Below are 24,646 nucleotides of genomic sequence, written 5' to 3'. Positions count from 1 at the left end.
TTTGATGCCAATGGAGAAGACAAAACCCCTTTAATGAAACCATTGTAGTCTTTAATGGCACCCCAAAACCTATACCTGCAGGCCCTGGTTTCCCAAAGGTAGAGCCATCAATATTCAGTTTGAAGGAACCTGGTTATGGTCTCATCCATTCAAAGATGACTCTTTTGCATTTCCTAATATTGATACTGATTCGACTAGGTTCGAAAAGGAAGTGAGATGCTAGAATGTGGTTGAGTGGCCACTTGCCCTTGCACCAATGGGCTAATCTAACAAGGATAATGTCTTGCATCTGATTCACATCAAGTTGTTTACTTTGGAAAAGGGTTTTGTTTCTACAAAGCCATATTGACCATAAGGTAGAGAAGAAGAGCATGTGTCATATTTCAAGAGAACCATAAGGTGGTTTATTGTTTTGCCAAGAAACAAAGAAGCTAGTGGCATCACCCGGGTGAATCCAACTAAGTCCCCAAAGGCTACAATTGTGCATCCAAATGATCCAAGCAACTGAGCAAGTGAAGAAAAGGTGAGAAGAGGTCTCAGGTTCAACATTACACAGAGTGCAAAGGGAAGCATTAATATCAAGCAAACCTCTTTTGAAGAGTTCGTGCTTGACAGCGACTTTTCCAAGAAAGACTTGTCATTTGAAGACTTCAAGTTTTTGGGGGAGGGGGGGCAAATCCCTTCCAAAATTGCCTCCAATGTGGTTGGGAAGCCCAAATGTTCGACTGGCAATGGTTGAAAAAAGATGAAGACATGTATGTACCACTAGTTGATTTCTTCCAAGTGGTTTTGTCTGGGGCAGAATAATGGTGAGGTTGGATTGATTTGACTACATCCAAGAAAATGCTCCACTGACCAAGTTTCCAATTAAATGGGTTATGCCTTAGCGGAATGTTCCACCTCCGACAATTCTTTTCGTATGAACCGAAGTTAGCGACTACTCCTGTTTATTAGTAGCAAGAGCAAAAATTCTTGAAAACCGTACGAAAGAGATTGGTCATCTAACTAAAGGTCAATCCAATAGTGAATAGTTTTACATTAATGATTTTGTTAAAAAGTTGATAATAAAATGAATCATGCGTAAAAGAGCCAGTTAAATAATAAATTTTCACAATTTTATATGTATTTGCTTCTTTTATTAATCATGAACCGCAATTTGTACAAAAATAATTAGTAATCCTTGGAAAGGATTGTCCACCTTTTGATTCGAAACATAAGAGTTAGTATCTGTAAGCTATTGCTTGACAAAGTTACTTTATGAAGAAGGAAGAGTTTGCCAGAGGAAGATTTGGAGACAACCAGCATATCAACGTACTCTTCTTTTGACAAGCATTTTTTCCAACAACGAGTCGTGCACAAGCGCATCTAGTGTAGTGGTATCATAGTACCCTCCCACGGTACTGACCGGGGTTCGATTCCCCGGATGCGCATTTCCCATTTTACAACAGTCCAAGCAATATGGTGTTTTACAAGACCGGGGTAACTGACGAGGACAGTAATGGTGGGTAAAGAGTAACCATAGTTCGGCTGACCCGCACATGTTTGGTGTGGCCGTGAAGTAACCATAGTTCGGCTGACCCGCACATGTGTTCGTGGATAATTGTACATTTCATTTTCCATAGCCCATCAAACACCGGTGGCCTTCATTTAGGAAATTTAATGATTATTACGTGCTATTAACTAAGGAAAAAAGTAAACGGAGAGACGTGCTTTTTAGAAAGGATCTTGCTGTATATTTTAAAAAGGAAGACATCTTGCTTTTATTTGAAATGAAAATGGCTTCTCTATCTCTATCCCTTTTATAATATTTAGTTACGTGTACAATATACAAAAATTTATTAACATCAGTGTCTGTTTGTTAGAAATGTTACCATCCTTTTGATTATTCTAGAATTTCTTTTCGCGAAATTAAAGAAGTGGGTACCGTGACTTGTTCTTTCCTGGGTTTGTACCTTCTTCGAAACCTTTGTCAGCAAGGTAAAAGTCAAGAAGGTCACGTTGGTGACCGACCGTTGTCACTTTTCAATTTTTAATTTTTTTATTATTATAAGTTTAAAATTATATATATATATATATATATANTTTTATTATTATAATTAAATTAATATATATATATATATATATATATAATTTTATTATTTTTATAATTATCTTCTGATCAACTCTTATTCAAAATCTTGAATTCGTCGCTTCTTGTCAAATTGCATCCTCATAATCAAACGAGCAAGACAGGATGAATAATTGCACATTGCATTAAATACCAGTGGCCTACATTTTGGAAATTTAATGGTTATTGCTTTACTGTTAGAAAGGATGTTGCTGTAATGTTTTAAAGAGGTAGGCCATGTTTTTATTTATAACTACTGCCGTCATTTTTCCATCAAAATGTTGATTCATTTTTGTATCTATAAGATTTAATCAGAGATAATAATTAAAATTGCATGTTCTCCATTATGTTTGAACTCAATAACGTCGGGGCATCACTTCAAGTGATTCACTTGAGTTGTAATTGATGTGACAGCAGCTCAAATAGAAATTATACTTTGCTATATATTGCATTACCTACCCCAAAAGGCAGATTTGGGAACTAAGGTATGGCTTCTTTAGGTGATTCCCATTTTGCAGGAGTACCAAAATGTTAAAGACAGAGTTAATGAGGATGGGGCAACTTCTTAAAAAAGGTCGGTGCAAACGCGCCCACATCCTTTCATATGCCTAGTGTACTCCTTTATTAGATTTACCAACCCCATATTGAAATTGTACACTAGAAGCTGAATGGTCACCTCCCTTTAGTTTTTCTGATATGACGTGGGGGGGGGGGGCGGGGGGGGCTCATTCATCTGGTAATGCAGTACAGTCTGTAGTTGACAAGTGTCTACAAATACTTGTTAAAATCAAATCCGATAATGCATTTTACATTTCCTTACAACAGACAGGTTTTCAACCTCCATTCTCACTTCAATCACTTTGAGTCAAGCCCAGGTCAAAGTGGCACAAAAGCCAATAGCAATTCTGTATATACCGTACCATCTTTTTTTGCTTGGAAAGTGGGAAGAAAAAGGAGACACATACTAGCGTATTGAATCACAACTTCCCTAGATTAAAACTGCTGAGAATGCAGCAGCAGACTTGATATCTTTCTCCAGTGGATGCTGACCTCACATGAAACAATACTTGTAATAGAGCAAACAATGGACCAGACAAAATTACAAAAGGAAATATTGGTGGGAATAGTAGCTTTGATGAGAAAGAATTTACCATTTGTTAAAGATGGCATGCAGGTAATGATTCTGAAATGATAAAAGATTTGTCACCATAGGTGGTTGTTTTATTTTCCCTCCTAATTGACTGATGGTGGTTAGGTTGTTAGGATTGATAATCTTGAGCTGCCATTCTTTCAGCAACTACAATTCCTTTTCATTTAGACTCTTTAAACTGACTGTCCAATCTCCAACTATTTTCTGCACCGTCCGATATATACCAGCCCCTTCATTAGTATGGCACCTAATCAGTCAGTTTCCCAAACTGTCCTTCGAAAATTAAACAGGCTTAAATTACAAACAACTAACAAGCAGTTCTTTTCTTCTCTGTTTACCATGCCTCATTGCGGCAGAGGCATTTTGGTAATTCAGCAATCTGTACTGGTTTTTTTTCTCCTCATACTTGGACCTTCTATTTATAGCAATGGACCTTAGATTCTAGGGGTCATCAGTGTTGGATGATTCAGATCAGAGAAAGGTTGAGAGAGAGAGAGAGAGAGAAGAGAAAGTAACTTAATTCCTCTTTGTAATGTTTCTTGCTCAAATGAGTATTCCAATCACAGTTGCATTTGCATGTATATCAGTCCAAAATATAGAGTATAGTCTATATATATAGTCTCTGTTTACTGTAAGTTTGGCTGATAATGCTTCTGTTTCTGAGATGCTCATTTGAACAAGCAATGTTAAAAGTGGAAGTTCCTCTACCAGGCTGTTCTTGCTCTCCTTTGCACCTCATATTAAAAGCGTAGGTAAGTACCTATGTAAGGTAAACTCTCCCACTTTCCAGTGTCGCCAAATTTTAGATGCAACTGATCTTTAGTATTTGGTTCTTGCCATCAAAATGCAGATAAACAAATAAAGCACATTGCGTACACACACACAAAACTTTATTAGTATTTGATCGAGTCTTACTACAAACTTTTTGCCTCAGAACTGATAACATCATTACTATATGGTGAGTTTTAGGAGCTTGCTCTCTGTTAGCCTGGCTAGTTAGGCTTCATATATCTTGGTCGGAGTTAGACTTAATGCTTATTAGCATCTCACCAAGGAAGGGACAAAAAACTGAAGTGAGTAACACTTACATGCTTGATGCTAACAATGTTGTTTGTTAATTTCTTTCGTCCTTTTTCCCCTTTTTTGTGGACAAATCTCACCTTGTTTCTCTAGAGGATTTTTCCCCTGCATAAAATCATTATATCATTGTTTATTTAATCATTATCATTTGTTTTCATTTTAAAGAAAAAGGATTCAAACCCGTTTTTTAAATATAAAAAAAATACATAAATCATCATTGAATCAAATATCATGTAATACCGATTATCATTTATCAAATAACAGTAATCAAACTTGTTGGTAGGGTTGAATTGGCTTTTACTATTGCAACTAATAATCAAAATGCCTTTCATCGAGTAGCTCTGGATAAGTGGTAACATGAGTGGTTTCAAATGCATTTGGACATTTTGATGTAGACAAATGCCAAGAAATTAATGGGAAGGAAAAGGATAAGAACAAGGCTTGCCCAACCAATAAAAAAGTGACAGGCTGAGAAACTGGCTGAGCTGTGAAATGCTGAAAAGGTACTTGTCGGGGAAAACGTTCAGTAATAATTTAGTGTACGATGAATCTAGAGCTGGATTTCATTGTTTTTTCTCAACAGCATTTTCCATTCTGCTTCGATGGAAATATTTAAATTTTTTAGTTACATTTTTTTCATTTTCATTGCTGATATATGCGACTTCTCCGACTGTATTTTATTCAAAATTTTATTTGGTACAATCAAATCTATAGACACCTAAAGCTCTGCTAGTATAGTTTTGATTCGCAAACACAGGCCACAAGCAAGAGCTTAATTCAGTGAAAAAAGGTCAAATAAGTAATAAAAATGAGTTGGCATTTCTTCTTTGGAGGGGTTGTTTTTTGTTTGAGCCTCTTGGTTGAACTGTATTTTTGGGTTTGGCTGAGAAAGTGTCTGTTTCTGGTTTTAAGGTGGGTTATGATTGTATAGGTGTGATGGGGGACTTGAGTTCAGCAAGGTTTTGTAAGCTGAACTTTTACTGACAGATCTTTTTGTTTGTGTACCGGGATTCGGGAGTGTTATTCTTGACTTGGGGACAACAGTTTAAAATCTTCTGCTTTCTCTAGGGGCGAATTTCGTTCTCTCCTTTCCTCAATATATTGAACTTTCAAATAAAAAAGTAATAAAAATGAATATTAGGCTCTCTTATACTGCGTTGTGAGAGTTGATAGGATTCTCACTGGTTATATTAGGAGCTGAAGAATATCGTATTGTTTAAGCTAATAAGGAACTCACGACAGCTGATACCTTCTCCAGCATGGAAGAAAAGATTATTCCCCTGCCGTGGACTAAAGTAAGATCTGACAAGTTTCATTAGTTGTCTCGATGACACTTTCACTTCAATATACCAAGCTGATTGACTACACAAAGCCCGGTTCGCATTGTCAAGATTGGCCCATACTTGGTTGCAAGAAAAAAAATTCCGTTGCAAAGAAAGGGAGAATGATGTAACAGAATCAAAGGAAAAGGTATAATCCAAAGTTACATCTAAAGCAGGCGCAAACGATAAAGTTCTTGCAAACATGGTTCATGCCACGGCATCCAGACCTTCCCCCATTCACAAAGAAAAGTATCTCACACTCCACTTCTTGAGCCATGGTTTGCCCCCAATGCATCATTCAGCATCTTCCCATACCCACCAAAGCCATGGCGAAAGAATTCATCTCTGTCTTTTCTTCTGTATTGGTCGCATCCATCTTATTTTTTCTGGCATCAACGCTCGTCCGAGGTATGAAAACTGTGATATTCCACTTGCAAAAATTTTGTACCAACATAGATGTATAACTGATTAATTGGTGTGGTTATCTTTTTTTTTCTAGGAGTCGAAGGGACAATTGGGATAAACTATGGCACCGTTGCGAACAATCTTCCCCCACCAGCTCAAGTGGCGCATTTCCTTCTAGAGTCCACGGTCATCAACCGCGTTAGGCTCTTCGACGCCAACCCTGACATTCTAAAAGCCTTTGCCCACACTGGCATTGCTATCACAGTAACTGTTCCAAATGATCAAATCCCTCGCCTTACCAAGCTAAACTTGGCTCAACAATGGGTGGAAGACAATATCCAACCTTACACACCAGCCACGAATATAGTCCGTATTTTAGTAGGCAATGAAGTAATATCAACAGCAAACAAACTGTTAATAGGAAGTCTTGTTCCAGCTGTGCAAACCCTCCACACCGCCCTTGTTGAAGCTTCACTAGACCGTAGAATCCAAGTCTCCACACCTCACTCTCTAGGCATTCTCTCAAATTCAAGCCCACCATCCACTGGAAAGTTTCGACAAGGCTATGACACTCATGTTCTCAAACCATTGCTTAGCTTCCTTAGAGCTACCAATTCACCCTTCATGGTGAACCCTTATCCATTTTTTGGCTGCTCACCTGATACCCTTGATTATGCCCTGTTTCGGCCTAATGCAGGAGTGTTCGATGAAAACACAGAGCTGCATTACACAAACATGTTAGATGCTCAATTAGATGCGGTCTTTTCAGCCATGAAATTCGTAGGATTTGATGATCTTGAGATTGTCATAGCCGAAACTGGTTGGCCATCCATGGGGGATTCGACCCAAGTTGGTGTTGATGCAGAGAGTGCAGCTGAATACAATGGCAATCTCATGCGGCACGTAGCATCTGGTGCTGGCACACCCCTAATGCCAAACCGGACTTTCGAGACCTACATCTTTGCGCTTTTCAATGAAAATCTTAAGCCAGGGCCTACATGTGAGAGGAATTTCGGGCTCTTCCAACCAGATATGGCACCCGTTTATGATGTCGGGATCCTAAGGCCCACGGTAGCTGCCGGCCCCAATATTCACCATGTTACATGTTTGTTAGTCATTACAGCCAGCCTTCTAATAATTAATAATCATGGTGAAAAATATATTTCATGAATTAATTAGATAAAATTGATTTACCGATAATGATTAATGAATTTTATCTATTCTTGTGGTTTGTCTTTGGCAGGCTAGATCATCCATTCCTAACAACCCAACCCCAGTGCCAACGGCGGCGCCGGTGAATCCTACGCCAAGGTCTGAGGGAAAACAATGGTGTCTTCCCAAAACGGGCGCGGATGAAAATGCTTTACAAAGAAATATTGATTATGTGTGCGGTTTGGGTTTGGACTGTGGACCGATTCAAGAAGATGGAGCTTGCTTCCTTCCTAACACTGTTCGAGCCCATGCAGCTTTTGCCATGAATGCTTACTATCAATCCACCGATAGGAAAGAGTATGATTGTGCTTTTGAGCAAACTGGAGCCATCACAGACGTTGATCCAAGTAATTAAGATCACGAATACCTCTTCTTACTGCCCTGTTATCCACCCTTGTCTTTCTGATGCATCCATGTTCTTAATTAGTAGCTAGTAGCATATTTTTGATTGCTAGAGCTCATCTTTGACAAACTTTCTCTGAACCCTTTTTTGTTCTTTTCATGTTGCAGGCTATGGAAAGTGTCAATACTGATGCTGATGGAGAGGACAGCTTGTTGCAATCAGACAACCAGGGGGCATAGAACTAGGAATGATTGATCAGTTTCAATTTTGTTTTCGCTTTTGTTATTATAGTTCCTTTACAGACAAGAAAACAGGAACAGGGAGGAGGGATGTAACATGCCTAGACATAGACGCATGGCCATATGGTGATGGTATTCGCAGCGAATTACATTCCAGATATATACACAAATTTTTTACTAGCTCAAAGATGTAATGCTTGAATCGACATTATGTTGTAGTATAATTCCGTGCGCTTTGATGAATACTTGTCTATTATTATTATTATTTTCAAACAATATATGCTTTCATTAAATAAAGAGATTAAAACAGCTCACGCATTCCAAATCTCTGGAATGGTACAAAACGAACAACAGCAACAGAAACTTCCCCCATATCACAATGTCCAAAATCAACCGCAGACTCCCTTAATTGAGAGCTACACAACATAAAGCAGAAGCATACGAATTACAGCAGGCCTGCTCTGCTCCCCTTTTACCCCGATCTCCATACACATAACAAAACCAACAAAAATACAAGACAGAGACAGCAAGAGGGATTCCTTACTTGGACTTCTCACCTTTGCCTCTTCCAACTGCCAGTTGTTTACAAAACCAGAACACATCAGCTGATATTATCTTTTCATATAAGTTCCAGACTGCAACTTCCTCCCCTACCATACAGCCGAGAACATGTCCCCTCTCTCCACCCCCGATCTTGCTAGAGCATCAGCGAAACTGTTGGCTTCTCACAAAACATTTTTGAAACAGACCCCTCCAGTCAATTGCTTGCGGTTTCTTCACGAATAGAAAGAGTTGACTGTGGGCCGCAACCGAAATAGAAAGTGTGGCTGGATTCGGTTCCACGCCTCAACCCTCCTTAAATTGGGCTATGAACGTAGCAAACTGCATACCCACACTCACGCATAGCATAACTATGTTCATAGACAACATAAGATGGTTTTGCTTTAAGATTTTGAGATAGATTCCCGTAGTGGTAAGTCTTTTCATTTTTGCTACCGATCTGATTGAACTAGTTACATGGGGACACCAATTCAAAAACGATCCATTTTATTATTATGTAAAAACTTAAATTCAAATCCTAAAGGTCGTTTATTCCAACTGTTTATAATTATTAGGTTGATTATTAAGTAACATGTAAAAGAATAAATTATACTAATAATAATTAAACAATTACCAACCTATATGTTGTTACTATTGTGTGAAGTTTAATATAAATCAAAGATTAACTAAATAAATCAATCAATAAATTATTTTACAATTCAACCAATTATTCCAAACATAAAAATCAATTCAGCTATGAATTTTAAATGCAGTATAGATATTTAAAACAATTTTTTATATTTATTTATTGTGATTGAAGATTTTATTGTTTATGATTAAATTATGTCAAAATTTCGTGATAATATTTACGTAACTTAGTGGGTGATATCAAAACTCATTAATGCATTAATATTAGTAAGTTGTAACACATGGCTTCTAATAAAAGATTATTCAAAGGCTGTAAGAATTAACCAACCACATAAAGAAATATAATAAAGGCCAACAACAGTGAACTAAAAGTTCTGATACATCACGTGTGAAACACGTGATATACCATCTCTCCGGAGATAAAGACAAAGAGAGATCGATATTTTTTTTACCAGTACCACCAAATTCAACGACTAAAAACAAGCCACCTGTCTAACAAAAAAGAAATAACCATAGTCCGCGAAACACCTGATCCAATTCAAGGGTGCGCACTACACCCACGTAATGGTTCTCTTCTCGCTATTAATAGGATGCACACTGTTCCTCCGGCGCCAAAGTTTCGTCCTGTTAAAACTACTAAAAAGAGGTCCCCCAGCCCAAAAGGAACATAAGTAAAAAATATAAAGAAAGCTAAAAAAAGAAAAAGAAAATTATTTTCTTCAATCTTCAAAAGGTTTATAGGGTTTTAGTTTAACTCCGATGACAAGATGATCCATTTCTAGGCTTTCATTTCCCTACGCTTTTGTCCGTACAATCACTCTCAAATTTTAGGGTTAGGGTTTTTAATTTTTACTTGAGAATATCTTGGTGGATTCCATGGCTGACTGGCAACAGCTTTTGCAATCAATACTCATAGGTCTTCTCTTCTCTTATCTCCTCGCTAAGTTAATCTCCTTAGTCGTTTCTTTCAAAGAAGATAACCTTTCAATTGCCCGAGCCCGAACAGCCCATGTCCAAGCCCACAACAAACTCGACTCGGGTTCCGAATCCGACCCGCATGTCCGCACTGATTTCGGGGGACCGCACGACGCGGATTCGGTGATCGCCGAAGTGGGAAGTGTTAGGAACGAGAGTGATGGTGGTGATGACGATGGTGATGATGATGACGACGATGACGATTGGGAAGGGGTGGAGTGTACGGAGCTGGATGAGGCGTTTAGTGCAGCGACGGCGTTCGTGGCGGCGGCAGCGGCGGATCGGTTGTCGCAGAAGGTGTCGAGTGAGGTGCAGTTGCAGCTTTACGGTTTGTACAAAATTGCCACTGAAGGTCCTTGCACTGCTCCTCAGCCTTCTGCTTTGAAAATGACGGCTCGTGCTAAGTGGTAAGACGGTGCTTATTGGCGTTTTCTGTTTTTTTTTCTTTTCTAATTTCTTCGTCTATTTTTTGTTGGTTTGTTGGTGGGCTGTTTCTTATTTTGGGAAATGTGAATTCTACAACTGAGCTTGCTGAGTATAATTTAATTTGCTTCGCTGGCAACAACAGATTCTTTGATAAAAGTTTTCACTTGGCTCTGAGAAGTGTATTCTTTGATCTTTTTACGATTCAAAGTTCAGCTTGTTTTCTTGAAGCACTTATTATGAGTAGACATTTGGGTAAAGTTGGTGATGAATGATAATTGACATGTTTTCTCATTCAATCGGCAAAGTTTGCTTGTCCTTTTTTTTTCTTCTTTTATTACTCCCACATTGTGAGGCACTGCCATTTAGCTTGAGAATTGTTTCTACTACATAATTCAACATTTAAATGATTGCAAATTGCTTGAGAATTTACATTCCTAATATTTGAATATGGATATCATATTTTTGTTAGGCAAGCATGGCACAAATTGGGTGCTATGCCTCCAGAAGAAGCAATGCAGAAATACATTGACATCGTTACAGAGCTATATCCAACTTGGGCTGCTGGTTCAGCTATGGTGCAATTTTAATCTTTTCTGTTGCTATCTTGCCGTTTCTTTGATACTGTTTTATTATCTACTTTTTTTTTTCTTTTGTGTTGCTGATTTACTGATTTATCAACTTTTGTTCCTAGAAGAGCAAAGGTGGGGCTGAAAATGCTGCAAGTAGAGATGCCAGAGGACCAATGGGACCAGTTTTCAGCTCTTTTGTGTATGAAGAGGAATCTGGAAATGAGTTGTAAGGTTCTTGGAACTTCCATCGGGTGTTTTTAAATGCTATTTATTAGGTCTATTTATGTCTCACTGAGGTTAACAAGTTAGGAGAATACCAATTGAATTGTTTTTTGGGTACATTTTGATGTAAACTCGACCTTTAGTTGTATATATGTGATCAGGCTTGAATTTATTTGTGCGGTTGATGATTTATCTTATAGATATCTGATATTTGCTTGAGCAAACTTATGTAGGTCTTTGAAGTTACTGTTGTTTGTGATGGAGTAATCGGTTTTAAACATGCAAGAGTCATATGGAAATTTGAATAGAAAAAATTCTTCCTTTCTTGAGGTATAATTAAGCATGTTTACTTTTTTACTCATGATAGTAAAATTCTCTTCTTGTTATACTATGTTGTGGTTCTACTTATCATCTTCCTATCCAATACAATATATTTATGGAACCTTCCACAGTCAAAGGTCATTTAACTATGGACTATGAAAAAGGAATGTGCCCCTTCCAGGATTTATGTTTTCAAGTCTGATTTTGGACATAAGTCAGATAGTTATATTTTACTGTTTGTTCTGTGCATTATGGGTTCATCTTTTGCTGTTTGTAGGGAATTCTGAATCTCTTTCACAAGCATTGATGTTACTTGTTCATTTATGATGCCTTAGGTATAGTGTAAGTCGCTATGTGCTGGTTGTTAATATGGTTGTGCTTTTTTGGACTATGAAATGGTTCCTGTTAGACAAAGGGGTGCATTTTTGTAAGTGATTCATTAATGAATTAAACTTTCCTTCTCCAAAAATTCTTTAACACTTCCTTCAGATCAGAGGGTATAGTTCTTTAGTAACTAAGAATTTTGATGGGAATGCTAAAGGATTATTCTTTTTCAGGAAAATGGATGCTATTCATGCTTTTGCTAGAGAAGGAGAACTGGATAATTTGCTTAAATGCATTGAAAGTGATGTTTCTGTGAATTTGCGAGGTTTGTTTCTATGAAGCTGTTTTTTTTCCTTTAAAGAAAGAACTAGACTTGCATACCAGGGATTTGAAAGACTTGCATAACCTTCTAAGCTCTCTGCTTATGATGCATGCAGATAGTGAAGGCAGGACCCCATTGCATTGGGCTGTAGACCGTGGCCATTTTAAAATTACGGAAGCACTTGTTAGCAGGAATGCTGATGTGAATGCTAAGGTAGTTATTGTTGTTGGTGTCACAATTAATTGGTTTTTACTCCCTGATATTTTTCTGCTTGCTGAAACTACTCATAGTTTTCTTGATGGGTCTGTAATGCATGACAAAAATTATGAAATATTGTCTTTGCAATGTTTTATGTTTCAATAGAGTACTGAAGTAAATGAGAAATAAGAGTTTTGGGTGGTTCATGCGTCAGCTTGGACCTATTCAACGGTGCACAATATTTTTCATATATTATTCTCTCTGTTTCTGGTGTTGTCATCAGTGTTGTTAAAATCTTTATTTTTCTATTGGAAGGACAATGAAGGCCAAACCCCCTTGCATTACGCTGTTGTGTGTGAGAGGGAAGACATTGCTGAATTTCTTGTGAAACAAAATGCAGACAAAGATATGGAGGACGATGATGGCAACTCTCCAGTTGACCTGTGTGCGTTGGATTGGCCTTGGTTGCAATGTGCAGGCAAAGCCGATTAACCTATGGGTTATGCTGAGTTTGCTTTCAGTTAAAATAGTTCTTGACAAATTACTCATGGATGTATATGGCTATAAACAACCTTTTGTTCTTTTTCCATAGTTATATGCTAATGTGGGGCACTATGTTGTTCATTTATTGCCCTCATCTTCTTAATTACTGCTCCCTCTTTCTCCCTAATTATATTGAAGAGAATATTTAGCCAGTGAAATGAATTCAAATGCTTTCTTTTGAAGGTGGTAAAAAAGAGAGAGGTTTATTCATTCGTGTGACTATATCACCAGTTACTGATCTAGTTAAAGTATGCGGACTAGTGACAACACGGGTGTCTCCCTTCGAAGGGTTTGAGCAGAGTTTTGTTATATATACCGTTATGTCGTGGACGGTGTGGGGGTTGTGAGCAGTTAACCTAACTGGTTGTTGGTGGGAGTTGAGATTTAAATGTACGAGGACCATGTGTAATCGATAACAAAACTCTGCCTCTTCGGCTGGACGGTTGGGCAGCTCCTTAAGGTGGTGTTTGGTGTTTTAATATCATCGCCATTGGTATAAATGAAAAAGTTTTGGATTAAAGTTTTAAAAATATAATATTTTAATGTTTGATTTACAATTATTTTATTGAAAATATGGTTTTAATCCTTAAAATTATGGTTAAATATCAAAATTTAAGTTTAATACATGGACATGTTAAGCAGTGTTCATCGGTGGATTGAGTTGGGTTCATATGATTTTTTTTTTAAGTTATCAAATTTTAGTTCAATTTGGTTCGCTCATTTAATTATTATTTTATTATTAGATAATAAAAACAGTATCATATATTAATATTTAAAAATATATTTAAAAATTTAAATAAATTATTTATTATTAAAATGATAAATGTTTTAAAATGTAAATTTAATAAACTTGTCATTTTCACTTCCCCACCCAAAATTGAACATGTGAAATAGGAAGCATACAGGGGAGCAATCCTCGCCCTTTTCCCTGTCTCTCTACTCTTGACAACCCCCCCTCTTTCAGCTTCTCAGCAAAGTCCTCTTCTGCATTTTGCTTGTCATCCAACCACTCCAGGGCGTCTTTAATTGCTGAATCTATCTTCTCCTCCTCTTCAGACTCAGCAAGCCTGCCTTAGTCATTTATGTGGTTCTTCATATTGTAAACATAGTTCTCCAAGCTATTCAAGCATCGATCTTCGCTTTCATCTTCTTGTCTTCCTCGGCAAACTGCTCTGCTTCCTGAACCATACGGTCAATTCTCATCTTGACTCAACCTACCTTTGTCATTGGCAATTGTAATCTTCTCAGACCGCCGCCCCGAGGCCTTGTCTTTTGCCCTAACGTTTAATACACCATTGCATCTACCTCGAATGTAACTTCAATCTGGGGGTTCCTCTGTTGAAACAAACGAGTTGGCACGCATTTTCATGAATTTTCTTTTTTTTTTTTGAATAAGTAAGGATTTTCATTGATCAAGACAGGGAGTCCCTGTAATTTACAAAAGAATCTGACTTGAGACAGCAGTCAGTTACAAACCTGACTTACAAAAAACACAGCCAAAATAAGGACCAACCAGTGAAGGTATCATAAACGGTCCCACATCTATTTACAAGCATCCAAAATCTTAAACAATCCAGAAATTAGTGGAAGCAGAGAACTACCGTTACCTTCCTTGCTAACAGGATCCAGGACGTGAATTTTCTTAAAACAGATGGATGACAGCCATGGTAAATTATTCACCTTGGAGCTGGAGCAATATCAAATAAATGGAATTTCCCAAGCATCCTGTAGTCCTTTGTGAGACTCCTTTCACCGTCAAAAACCTGGTCATCACCCCACCAACAGTTTCGTTGCCAAGGTCAGCGGTGCCACATCCGGTAGAAGTATATCTGAAGCACATTTGATGACAAAAACAATAGTCAGTTCTCAGCTTCCGGAACCTGCTTGATCAACAATAGGAAAGAGATATAGAAACTGGAAATTTGGAAAAAGAATTTTTACCTTTGGTTCTGTCGCCTCCTTCTCCACTCTAGATACTTACCTATATAGCAGCACCATATGCGACGGCCTCATCTGGGTTCACACCCTTGTTTGGTTCGTTCCCATCAAAGAATTCCTTAAGAAGCTGTTGAACCATGGGAATTCAAGTGCTTCCACCAACAAATACAATTTCATCAATCTGGTGCTTCTGCAAACCAGCGTCCTCCATGGCTTTCTTGACAGGTCCCATGGTTTTCTGAACAGATCGTTATACAACTCTTCAAATCGAGCTTGAGGAAGTGGTTTCAGAAATCTGTTTCATCAAACAGATATTCAATCTCCACGCGGACCTGATGCTGGCTGCTCAGTGCTCTCTTGGCTCGCTCACATTCTCTCCTTAACTATCCGAAAGCTTTGTTGTCCTTTCCATTCTTTTTTTTTCTTGATCAATTTAATGAAGTATTCCATGATTCTCCGATGAAAATCCTCTCCTGAAGAAAATATTAGTCTGCATTAGTCCTGATTCTTTGTCGAATTTTCAACTGAGAGGTTACCAGCCGAAGCAACGTGGTAGCCAGAAAGAAGCCTGCCTCCCCCAATGAGTATCTCCATTTGTGGTAAGAGCTTCAAAAGCACCATTATCAAATGTTTCACCGCCAAGGTTAAAGACAAGAACGTTCTTTTCACTACCCTTTTGTCCAAACCATAGGCAATGGCTGCTGCAGTTGGTTCATTGATTATTCTAGCAATATTCAGTCCAGCAATCGTGTACCGGAATCATTTTGCAGCTTGCCCTTGTGCGTCATTGAAGTAAGCTGCTGACATTTATACAAGCAAATTCAAGTCAACCTTCAGAAACAGAAACCATAGTTTACCTTGTAAGTCAACAAGATCTGACTTCTACAGATAAAAAAGAATGTTATTTGAAGCAGTAACGACGGCATCTTTCATTTTCTTTCCAAGAAATGACTCTGCTGTTTCCTTCATGTTTGTAAGAAACATTGCACTTATCTCTTCAGGGCTGAAGACCTTGGTTTCCTCATCCTTAATTTTCACTTGAATACAAGGCTTCCCATCCTTGTTAACAATCTTGCATGCTACAAGCTTTCCTTCTGAACCCCTCTGTCATCAAATCAGCCAAAAACCCCGTTCAGCTATTTGATGCACAAATTATAAACTGAGAATATTCACTTTCTTCGATTAAGTCTTTTGACATCGAAGACGGTCCTCTCAGGATTGACAGCCTCCTGATTATTTGCTGCCTCACCTGTCAATCAATCTCTCACTGTCACTATATGGCATGCCACCCACCAAGGGGTAATTCTGTTACCCTGGTCATTGGCTGTGATCTCAACATGACCATTTCTGTACACACCAACACAAGAATAAGTCGCGCCAAGGTCTGTCCCAATTACCGTTCCCGAACTTGGTGGCCTCCTCTTTAATTTGCAATAGTGAGCCAAGTGAAGAAGCTCCACGATTTTCTTCTTTCTTCTTTGTTCGCTTGCTTCCTAGTCTTAATTAATGAGAAATGCATCTTTGATAGACTAGAGTGCAGAGACATTGGTCGTTAACTGAGGTTTACATGGTAGCTTATACCGCAACTATCGGTGTGTTTGTGTTCAAACCTCGGACATTGGAACTTGTCGTTCATGATGACGTGGACCAATAAAGCTCATTGGTGGTAGTGTAATCCGATCAGAACAGGCCTTGTGTTGGGACAACCTTGGCCGCTAATGTCAAAAGTGTTACACAGATTTGAACATTGAAGATTTTATGAAGTAGGCAAGAATTAGCATGCCTGTCTAACTTTCTCCTTTTGGCTTCTGAAAACAAAGTAAAGTTAAAAAGCCTAATAAATCAAAGAAAACCCAAATCTCTGAATTAAATTTAAACCCCCCCTAATTTGAGTGCTTTATGTATATGCCTCTCGATTCTAACTGCCAATAACCGTTTTTCCCGCCACCCCATGTTCATTGACTTCAATGGATAATAAAAAAAAAGAAAAAAAAAAGGAAAGAGACGGGAAAATCATTATCTAACTTCATTGAACTTTCCCGTTATTGTTTATGCTACCATTATCCACTCATCCCTAATCCCTGTTGAAGCCATTAAATGGCGAAGGCGGTGGTTTACACCTTTCTGGCCACCGCCTTCATCATTTTATTCGTGTTCTTCCAAAACAAACGGCATGGTCATCATACCCGTTCAGGCCTGAGTCGCCGCCTTGGCTACAAAGCTCCACATTTTGACCCTCTGGTCGCAAGACTCGAGAGATCGGCGGAAGAAAAAGGATTGAGCTATCACGTTGATCCGGAACACATTTCTTATGTTCCTGAGGTTGCAGACGCCGACGAGTTCTTCGGCGACGACGGAACTTTAAACACCACTCTGCGGTTGATGATTTTGTTCCCTTTGCTAGACAGTGCACCGAAAGATGGTTTAATCAGTGCCAAGGAGCTAGGGGCTTGGATTGGGCAACAGGCAATGGATCGTTTGAGTTTTAGAACCAATAAAGTCATGTCATGGCACGATAAAAATGGGGATGGAGCTATCAGCTTCAGCGAGTATCTGCCTCATTTTAACGAGAATGATATAGGTAAGGAAAGAAACTTTGAAATCTTTGGCTATATCTGGGTTCAAATGTTTAATGTAATTGATATAAAATGTTCCTAGTTTCCTTAATTATAGCCAAATAGATGCAACAATAAGATTTCTTTGCATATGAATTGAAAAGTTGAATGTGGAACAGCAAAAAATAGAAAAGAGCACGGTGAAGCTGGATGGTGGATGGAGCAATTTAACAATGCAGACCTGAATTCCAATGGGACTCTTGACTTCAACGAATTCAAAGAGTAAATACTTTCTNCGGGGGTGGGGGTGGGTTGGCTTCTTTGGTCAATACTGCAAAGCTATATCGATCAGGTTTACCCAATCCTTTTTCCTACAGTTTCTTACATCCGGAGGATAGTGACAACGAAGAAATTCAGAAATGGCTGTTGAGAGAAAAAATGAAGTTTGTTTCCTCACGTTTTCTCTGTTTCTATCATTTGCTTGCGCTGGATAAAGTTATGATGATTTTCCCTGATTGAGCAGACGGATGGACGATGATCACGATGGCAAACTCAACTTCAAGGAATTTCTCGATTATGCATACAACATATACAAAAGCTATGCTGAATTCGAGACTGCTGCTGCTCTTGCACCCACAGCTGAAGAGAAATTCGTAGAGCTAGATATCAACGAAGACAAGTAATTTCTATTTTCTCTTCCAATAACTGGTGGTGATCCTATAAATTTATAACCATCTATACAACTTTGAGCCCTTTTGCAGATACCTGGAGCTGGATGAATTGAGACCCATACTCCGTTATCTCTACCCTGGTGAACTGTTTTACGCCAAGTACTACACCAGTTATCTGATTTACGAGGTGAAGTCAATTAATAATTGTATAATGATATTGTTTGAATTTGTAAAATACTCCATGGGTTTCTGAATTTTGTTTTGACTCCAGGCTGATGATAACAAAGATGGGAATTTGACCATGGAAGAGATTCTCAATCACGAGAGCATATTCTACAACTCACTCTATGATGACAGCATCGACGATGACGACTATGATGATGACCATGACGAACTCTAGTCTCTAGAAACGTAATTCATGCAATGCTTTGGATTTGGATTATGTAACATCCCATCCCATTCCCAGCACATGATAAAAGAAAACCAAGTCCAATAATTTTGGCTTGTGTTTCTGTAAATAGACAAGGGAACAGATCAGAAATAGAGCAAAAGCTTTTGTATAAATTTGTCACTCCATCTTCCTTTGACCAATATTGTTCTTTTGTTTTTTTTTTTTTTTAAGGCTTCTTTGAAGTTCATGTGTCTTAACCATGTTATGAAAATATAAAATATTAATAATTATATAAGTAAATACCAATATGCTATTAATTAAACTTGTTAATATCTTAAATATTAATACAAATACATTTATAAAACATGTAATATAACATAACATGTTTAACACGTTTATTAATCGAAATGAAATAAATTTTTTATGAAACGACATGATTTGTAACTTATTTAAATGATTAACATGATTAAAATTTTAAACATAATTAAATTAAAATGCATATAATTATAAATGAAATGTAATTTCATTAGTCAAATTTAAAATTAATAATCATAAAAAATTACTAATAAAACAATAATATTCATCAAGTATAATAAAAATCTACCACTATCATCATCAATTATAATAAATAAAATATTTATATGAGATTTAAACGGGTGATAATTGGGTTATAAATGTGTCAATAGGCACATGTACATGATTAATGAAATAGGCAGTAGGTTATAGGAATACATAATAACACAAATAATTAAATATATCTTAAATGGATTAAATGTATTTGACACATTTAAGACAAGGGATACAATTAAAATACGAAACACAATTATCTTAAACCTAAATCTATTTAATTTTGTATCATATTTATTAGATCTATGTATGAATACTGATTAAAATAAATCGATGGATTTTAATTTTTATCTATCTTTGCTATCATTCCATGCAAAAGAAAATTTTCATCAAACAAGCTTCAATAATTAAGATGAAATTTGATACATGTTCATTAAATAAAAAGCTCATGTTTTTTTTAATCATATTCATTAAACTTAATTTCTGAAAATCTGTCTTAATAATGGTATTAGTAGAAATAAAAAAAAGACCCACATTATCAACTAGATTTTCTGCATTAATTCTTTTGTTTTTTTTTTAATCTTTTAAGAAAAAGTTTAACCATAAATGGACATTAGACTGCTTGTTCTGCTGAAGTAACAAAATCTAACTGTACAATTACTAAACGTACCATATGATGACAGATGTCAACTGTGTTTCTTTTAAAGCCACCTTAACCATTAAGTCAGCTGACTTTCTTCATGTGCAAATCCTAATTACCAAATTGCCCACGTAGAAAGTCGGTCAACTTTTAGGTGGGTCCACTTTGACACCCTGTGGAACACGTACTAGCCAAAAACGGCCAAAGGAATTAATACTACAAATATACTATTTAAAAAATGATTTAAAATATAGATTTGGTATAAATTATTCTAGTCCTGCTTCAAATCCGCTTCTCCTTCTCCTCTTCCTCCGTTTCCTTTTTTTTCTTTTTCATTTCCTATCTTCAATTATTAGGGTTTTGTTCAGCTCAGCCGCTTTCGATCTTTTCGATCGGTGAAAGGTAAAGTCTGCATCAAACTTCGTGAATTTTAAGGTGATCTTGTTGAACTCCTTTCTGAAGGTTTCATTTTTGTTTGTAATTAGGGTTTTGGATAGTGATTTTGGGCATTCGATATTGGATGCATTGATCCGCTTTCTTTTTTGTTTTATAATTTTAGGGTAGTACTAATTAGAGTATTATAATTTTTTTTGGAAAGATTTGAACGATCGAATTTCTAAGTGTTATTGTATTTAATTTAAATCTAATGTGATCTAGGATTTTTGTTTGAATTTTTGCTCGCCAAAATTTCGAAGTTTAAGTTTTCAATGTCGAATTGCTACGTTGATCCCAAATATTTAAGTGTTCCCTATCAGTTGCTTAGTATGTAAGTAAAAATGACAATAGGGATGGATCAATTTGATTTATTTGCGGCACATTGGTTTCATTCTTGTTACTTTCGTTTACACTTTTTCGATTAATTTTAAGGTTCTGTTTCATGTTAGTTTGCCCTTAGTTCAGATAGTGTTACTCATAATACGGTTTTTTCTTTTTCCTTTATTTTTTTTTGGCCTTTTATGCGTTTTCAGGATTTAGGTGTTGGAATATTTAAGCTTTATTGTATTACCTTTTGAATTTCTGTCATTGTTCTTGCAGGAATATTAGGGCGATGGAAGTTACACAGGTGCTTTTGAATGCACAATCAATAGATGGAGCTGTGCGGAAGAATGCTGAGGAAAGCTTGAAACAATTTCAGGAGCAGAACCTTCCTGCTTTTTTGCTGTCACTTTCTGGGGAGTTGGCAAATGAGGAGAAGCCTGTTGAAACACGTAAATTGGCAGGTTTGATACTTAAGAATGCATTGGATGCTAAGGAACAACACAGGAAATATGAGCTTGTTCAAAGATGGTTGTCATTGGACGCCAATGCGAAGAGCCAGATTAAGGCATGCGTGTTAAAGACTCTCTCTTCTGCTGTAGCTGATGCTCGATCAACTGCATCTCAAGTCATTGCCAAGGTTGCTGGCATTGAGTTGCCACAGAAACAGTGGCCCGAGTTGATAGGTTCTCTTTTATCGAATATTCATCAGCTACGAGCTCATGCTAAGCAAGCCACTTTAGAGACTCTTGGATATTTGTGTGAGGAGGTCTCGCCTGACATTATTGATCAAGATCAAGTAAATAAAATACTTACTGCTGTAGTTCAAGGTATGAGTGCATCAGAAGGAAACACTGATGTGAGGCTTGCTGCTACCAGAGCACTTTACAATGCTCTGGGATTTGCTCAGGCGAATTTCAGCAATGACATGGAGCGTGATTATATAATGAGAGTTGTCTGTGAGGCAACCCTGTCCCCAGAAGTGAGGATAAGGCAGGCAGCTTTCGAGTGTTTGGTCTCCATTTCATCAACTTACTACGAGAAACTAGCTCCTTATATCCAGGATATTTTTAGCATCACAGCAAAGGCTGTGAGGGAAGATGAGGAACCTGTCTCCCTTCAAGCCATTGAGTTCTGGAGTTCAATATGTGATGAGGAGATAGATATTTTGGAAGATTATGGAGGTGAGTTCACTGGTGATTCTGATATTCCTTGCTTTTACTTTATCAAGCAAGCACTCCCTGCGCTTGTTCCTATGCTGTTGGAGACACTCTTGAAGCAGGAGGAAGATCAGGATCAGGATGAAGGGGCTTGGAATATTGCAATGGCTGGGGGAACCTGTCTTGGGTTGGTTGCACGGACTGTGGGTGATGATATTGTCCCTCTTGTTGTGCCATTTATTGAGGAGAATATAACAAAACCAGATTGGAGGCAGAGGGAGGCGGCAACTTACGCCTTTGGTTCAATCTTGGAGGGTCCTTCCCCCGAAAAGTTAATACCTCTTGTTAATGTTGCCTTAAACTTCATGCTCAGTGCTTTGACAAAGGACCCCAACAGCCATGTCAAAGACACTACTGCCTGGACTGTTGGACGAATCTTTGAATTCCTTCATGGTTCTGCTGTAGATTCACCCATCATCACTCAGGTAAATTGCCAGCAGATAGTCACTGTGCTCCTTCAGAGTATGAAGGACACTCCAAATGTTGCTGAGAAGGCCTGTGGTGCTCTCTACTTTCTTGCTCAAGGTTATGAGGATGTGGGTCCATCATCTCCTTTAACTCCGTTCTTCCAGGAAATTGTCCAGTCCCTTCTCACTGTCACCCACCGAGAAGATGCAGGGGAATCACGGCTGAGGACTGCTGCCTATGAGACATTGAATGAAGTGGTGAGGTGTTCAACCGATGAGACAGCTCCATTGGTGTTGCAATTGGTGCCTGTCATCATGATGGAGCTTCATAACACTCTGGAGGGGCAGAAACTGTCATCTGATGAAAGAGAGAAGCAGAGTGAATTGCAAGGCCTTCTTTGTGGGTGTTTGCAGGTCATTATTCAGAAGCTTGGTTCATCAGAACCAACCAAGTATGTGTTCATGCAGTATGCAGATCAGATAATGGGGCTTTTCCTTAGGGTTTTTGCTTGTAGGAGTTCTACTGTACATGAGGAGGCCATGCTTGCCATTGGAGCCCTTGCTTATGCAACAGGACCAGATTTTGCAAAGTACATGCCAGATTTTTATAGGTACTTGGAAATGGGTCTTCAGAATTTTGAAGAGTACCAAGTCTGTGCTGTCACAGTTGGTGTTGTTGGTGATATTTCCCGGGCATTGGAGGAAAAAATTGTGCCTTACTGTGATGGTATTATGACACAACTTCTCAAGAATTTATCAAGCAACCAGTTGCATCGTTCTGTAAAGCCTCCCATATTTTCATGCTTTGGCGACATTGCATTGGCAGTGGGAGAGTATTTTGAAAAGTACTTAATGTGGGCCATGTCCGCACTTCAGAGAGCAGCAGAGTTGTCTACCCATACAGCCGGTGATGATGAATTGACAGAATACACAAATTCTCTGAGAAATGGAATTCTTGAGGCATATTCTGGGATTTTCCAAGGGTTTAAGAACTCTCCAAAAACTCAGCTCTTGATTCCCTATGCACCTCACATTCTCCAATTCTTGGATGGCATATACATGGAGAAAGACATGTGAGTTCTACCGAAAGATACTCTTATTAGCTTTTACTCTACTGAATGGCTTGTTATTTGAATTTTGATGTGTTTTTATTAACAATTTTTATGTTATGTATTTGCCTATAGGGATGATGTGGTCATGAAAACTGCCATTGGTGTCCTTGGAGATCTAGCTGATACTTTGGGAAGTCATGCTGGTTCTCTGATACAGCAATCTCGCTCAAGCAAAGACTTTTTAAATGAATGCTTGTCTTCAGAAGACCATATGATTAAAGAATCTGCTGAATGGGCCAAGTTGGCCATTAGTCGTGCTATTTCAGTTTGAGGGTGTTGCCATTCAGCATGTTTATTTTCTGTTGGAAGTCCATGCATTTGGGTGTGTTGAGTTGAGGGTCTGGGATTGCATGTGTCAAGTCATCGCCATTGTCAGACAACAGAAGTAATCGGTCTTCAAGTTGTCACTAACTCTTGCATCATCATCAATCATCATCATCATCATCATCATCATCATGGGGTCAGATTCCATATTTTTGTCATGGAGGAAGAGGATAGAGATGGTTTCAGAGAAGTTAATGAGCACCTCCATGAATTGTGGTTGAGAATATCTTTTGGTCCTGAAGGATTGAAGTAGGGAGGGATCAGTAACTGACAAGCTGGAGTGACTGACTAGTCAGGTGCTTGGTCACTTGCTGTTTATACGCCCCATGTGTCAAGACAAACATCATTTTTGCCTTGGTGTGGTTTTCTCCATGTAAACTTAGGTTGTTGGAGTGGATGACTGAGGATTTGGTTCAAAGTGCTGCAGCACTTCAAGACATCTCAAGTGCTGCATTTCACCATTGGCCTTCCATCACCTAGTTTGGGTTCTGATCGTTCCTCACCCCCATCTTTTTCTAGTTCAAGTCGGCATATTTCTTAAGTATACACTAGTGGCTGGGTTGCATTTATTCTCTGCTGCATAGTTTGTATATTTTATTTCAGTGGGGTCTGGGGTTAACCACGTACTGCATATGCTATTGGGATCATTCCATCCTGCATTGCATTATTGTTGTTCCTTTTTTCTTCTTCTGTTTAATTTCAATTTTTAGAAGGTCTTGAGTCAAATGTTCAATATCATGCATTCATAAATTATCTGTTTTCTGTTTCCTTCCATTATACAATTTTTTTTCCCGTTGCTTCAGAGTTGGGATTGTATAATTTTATTTTTAGTTGTCACTGCTTATAGAAAGTGATACCATATCAAAATGTGGGCTTGACATGAAAAGGGCTGGATGAGGCAATGTATATCTTGATTAAATGCTTAAATAGGGCAGTTGCCTTTTTGCTTCATTTTAGAATTTCTGTAGCTTTGATTAAATTTGATTGGGCTGTAGCTCTTGCATTGCATTTCCCTCCAAGGAATGAAGCTGCTTTTCTTACGCCTTTTCTTGTAAGTCTTAGTTCATTTCCAGATTAAAATTATTAATGTAGTTTATTTGGTCCATAGGACTAATGAAT

At 37.9% G+C, this 24,646-nt stretch overlaps 4 protein-coding genes, 1 non-coding gene and 1 pseudogene across 11 annotated transcripts; 5 read left to right on the top strand and 1 right to left on the bottom strand.

The window, feature by feature from the left end:
- On the top strand, positions 1,360–1,430 carry TRNAG-CCC. The gene has a single exon. It is a non-coding gene; the product is annotated as a tRNA-Gly (tRNA).
- LOC18605802 (glucan endo-1,3-beta-glucosidase) lies at positions 4,850–8,103 on the top strand. Of its 4 annotated transcripts, none has more exons than XM_007039045.2 (4): positions 4,850–6,067; positions 6,159–7,135; positions 7,308–7,623; positions 7,787–8,103. In XM_007039045.2, exons 1-4 carry the CDS (start codon positions 5,935–5,937, stop codon positions 7,807–7,809), a joined length of 1,449 nt encoding a protein of 482 aa, XP_007039107.2. In that variant the 5' UTR covers positions 4,850–5,934; the 3' UTR covers positions 7,810–8,103. The 4 variants fall into 4 exon arrangements, 2 of the variants coding, with proteins under 2 accessions (XP_007039107.2, XP_017972207.1); XR_001926877.1 differs by having other exon boundaries at positions 5,880–6,067; positions 6,159–7,173; XR_001926878.1 differs by having other exon boundaries at positions 5,880–6,067; positions 6,159–7,214.
- On the top strand, positions 9,669–13,156 carry LOC18605800 (acyl-CoA-binding domain-containing protein 1). 2 transcript variants are annotated; one of them, XM_018118513.1, is made up of 6 exons: positions 9,669–10,428; positions 10,917–11,022; positions 11,142–11,242; positions 12,117–12,208; positions 12,321–12,418; positions 12,719–13,156. In XM_018118513.1, the coding sequence occupies exons 1-6, from the start codon at positions 9,923–9,925 to the stop codon at positions 12,893–12,895; spliced, it is 1,080 nt and encodes a 359-aa protein (XP_017974002.1). In that variant the 5' UTR covers positions 9,669–9,922; the 3' UTR covers positions 12,896–13,156. The 2 variants fall into 2 exon arrangements, with proteins under 2 accessions (XP_017974002.1, XP_007039103.2); XM_007039041.2 differs by having other exon boundaries at positions 11,139–11,242.
- LOC18605799 lies at positions 13,806–16,545 on the bottom strand (annotated as a pseudogene).
- On the top strand, positions 16,885–18,722 carry LOC18605798 (calumenin-B). Of its 2 annotated transcripts, XM_007039038.2 has the most exons (6): positions 16,885–17,465; positions 17,619–17,721; positions 17,817–17,882; positions 17,963–18,118; positions 18,201–18,297; positions 18,382–18,722. In XM_007039038.2, exons 1-6 carry the CDS (start codon positions 16,982–16,984, stop codon positions 18,508–18,510), a joined length of 1,035 nt encoding a protein of 344 aa, XP_007039100.1. In that variant the 5' UTR covers positions 16,885–16,981; the 3' UTR covers positions 18,511–18,722. The 2 variants fall into 2 exon arrangements, with proteins under 2 accessions (XP_007039100.1, XP_007039101.1); XM_007039039.2 differs by lacking the exon at positions 17,817–17,882.
- Positions 19,978–24,535, top strand: LOC18605797 (importin subunit beta-1). Of its 2 annotated transcripts, none has more exons than XM_018118036.1 (3): positions 19,978–20,110; positions 20,744–23,164; positions 23,276–24,535. In XM_018118036.1, the coding sequence occupies exons 2-3, from the start codon at positions 20,757–20,759 to the stop codon at positions 23,472–23,474; spliced, it is 2,607 nt and encodes an 868-aa protein (XP_017973525.1). In that variant the 5' UTR covers positions 19,978–20,110; positions 20,744–20,756; the 3' UTR covers positions 23,475–24,535. The 2 variants fall into 2 exon arrangements, with proteins under 2 accessions (XP_017973525.1, XP_017973524.1); XM_018118035.1 differs by having other exon boundaries at positions 19,978–20,143.

Source organism: Theobroma cacao, chromosome 3, assembly GCF_000208745.1.
Source record: "Theobroma cacao cultivar B97-61/B2 chromosome 3, Criollo_cocoa_genome_V2, whole genome shotgun sequence".
Classification (NCBI taxonomy): domain Eukaryota; kingdom Viridiplantae; phylum Streptophyta; class Magnoliopsida; order Malvales; family Malvaceae; genus Theobroma; species Theobroma cacao.
Note: the sequence above shows the minus strand (reverse complement) of the source record. Positions and strands in the feature narration are given on the sequence as shown.

Excerpts from the sequence above, each read along its gene's own strand:
- LOC18605802 (XM_007039045.2), top strand. The coding sequence starts at position 5,935 with ATGGTTTGCCCCCAATGCATCATTCAGCATCTTCCCATACCCACCAAA. Across the intron at positions 6,068-6,158 it reads GGCATCAACGCTCGTCCGAG|GAGTCGAAGGGACAATTGGG; the intron begins GTATGAAAACTG and ends TTTTTTTTCTAG. Across the intron at positions 7,624-7,786 it reads CATCACAGACGTTGATCCAA|GCTATGGAAAGTGTCAATAC; the intron begins GTAATTAAGATC and ends TTCATGTTGCAG.
- LOC18605800 (XM_007039041.2), top strand. The coding sequence starts at position 9,923 with ATGGCTGACTGGCAACAGCTTTTGCAATCAATACTCATAGGTCTTCTC. Across the intron at positions 11,023-11,138 it reads GGGCTGCTGGTTCAGCTATG|AAGAGCAAAGGTGGGGCTGA; the intron begins GTGCAATTTTAA and ends TTTTGTTCCTAG. Across the intron at positions 12,419-12,718 it reads ATGCTGATGTGAATGCTAAG|GACAATGAAGGCCAAACCCC; the intron begins GTAGTTATTGTT and ends TTCTATTGGAAG.
- LOC18605798 (XM_007039038.2), top strand. The coding sequence starts at position 16,982 with ATGGCGAAGGCGGTGGTTTACACCTTTCTGGCCACCGCCTTCATCATT. Across the intron at positions 17,466-17,618 it reads TTTTAACGAGAATGATATAG|CAAAAAATAGAAAAGAGCAC; the intron begins GTAAGGAAAGAA and ends AATGTGGAACAG. Across the intron at positions 18,119-18,200 it reads CTAGATATCAACGAAGACAA|ATACCTGGAGCTGGATGAAT; the intron begins GTAATTTCTATT and ends GCCCTTTTGCAG.
- LOC18605797 (XM_018118036.1), top strand. The coding sequence starts at position 20,757 with ATGGAAGTTACACAGGTGCTTTTGAATGCACAATCAATAGATGGAGCT. Across the intron at positions 23,165-23,275 it reads ATATACATGGAGAAAGACAT|GGATGATGTGGTCATGAAAA; the intron begins GTGAGTTCTACC and ends ATTTGCCTATAG.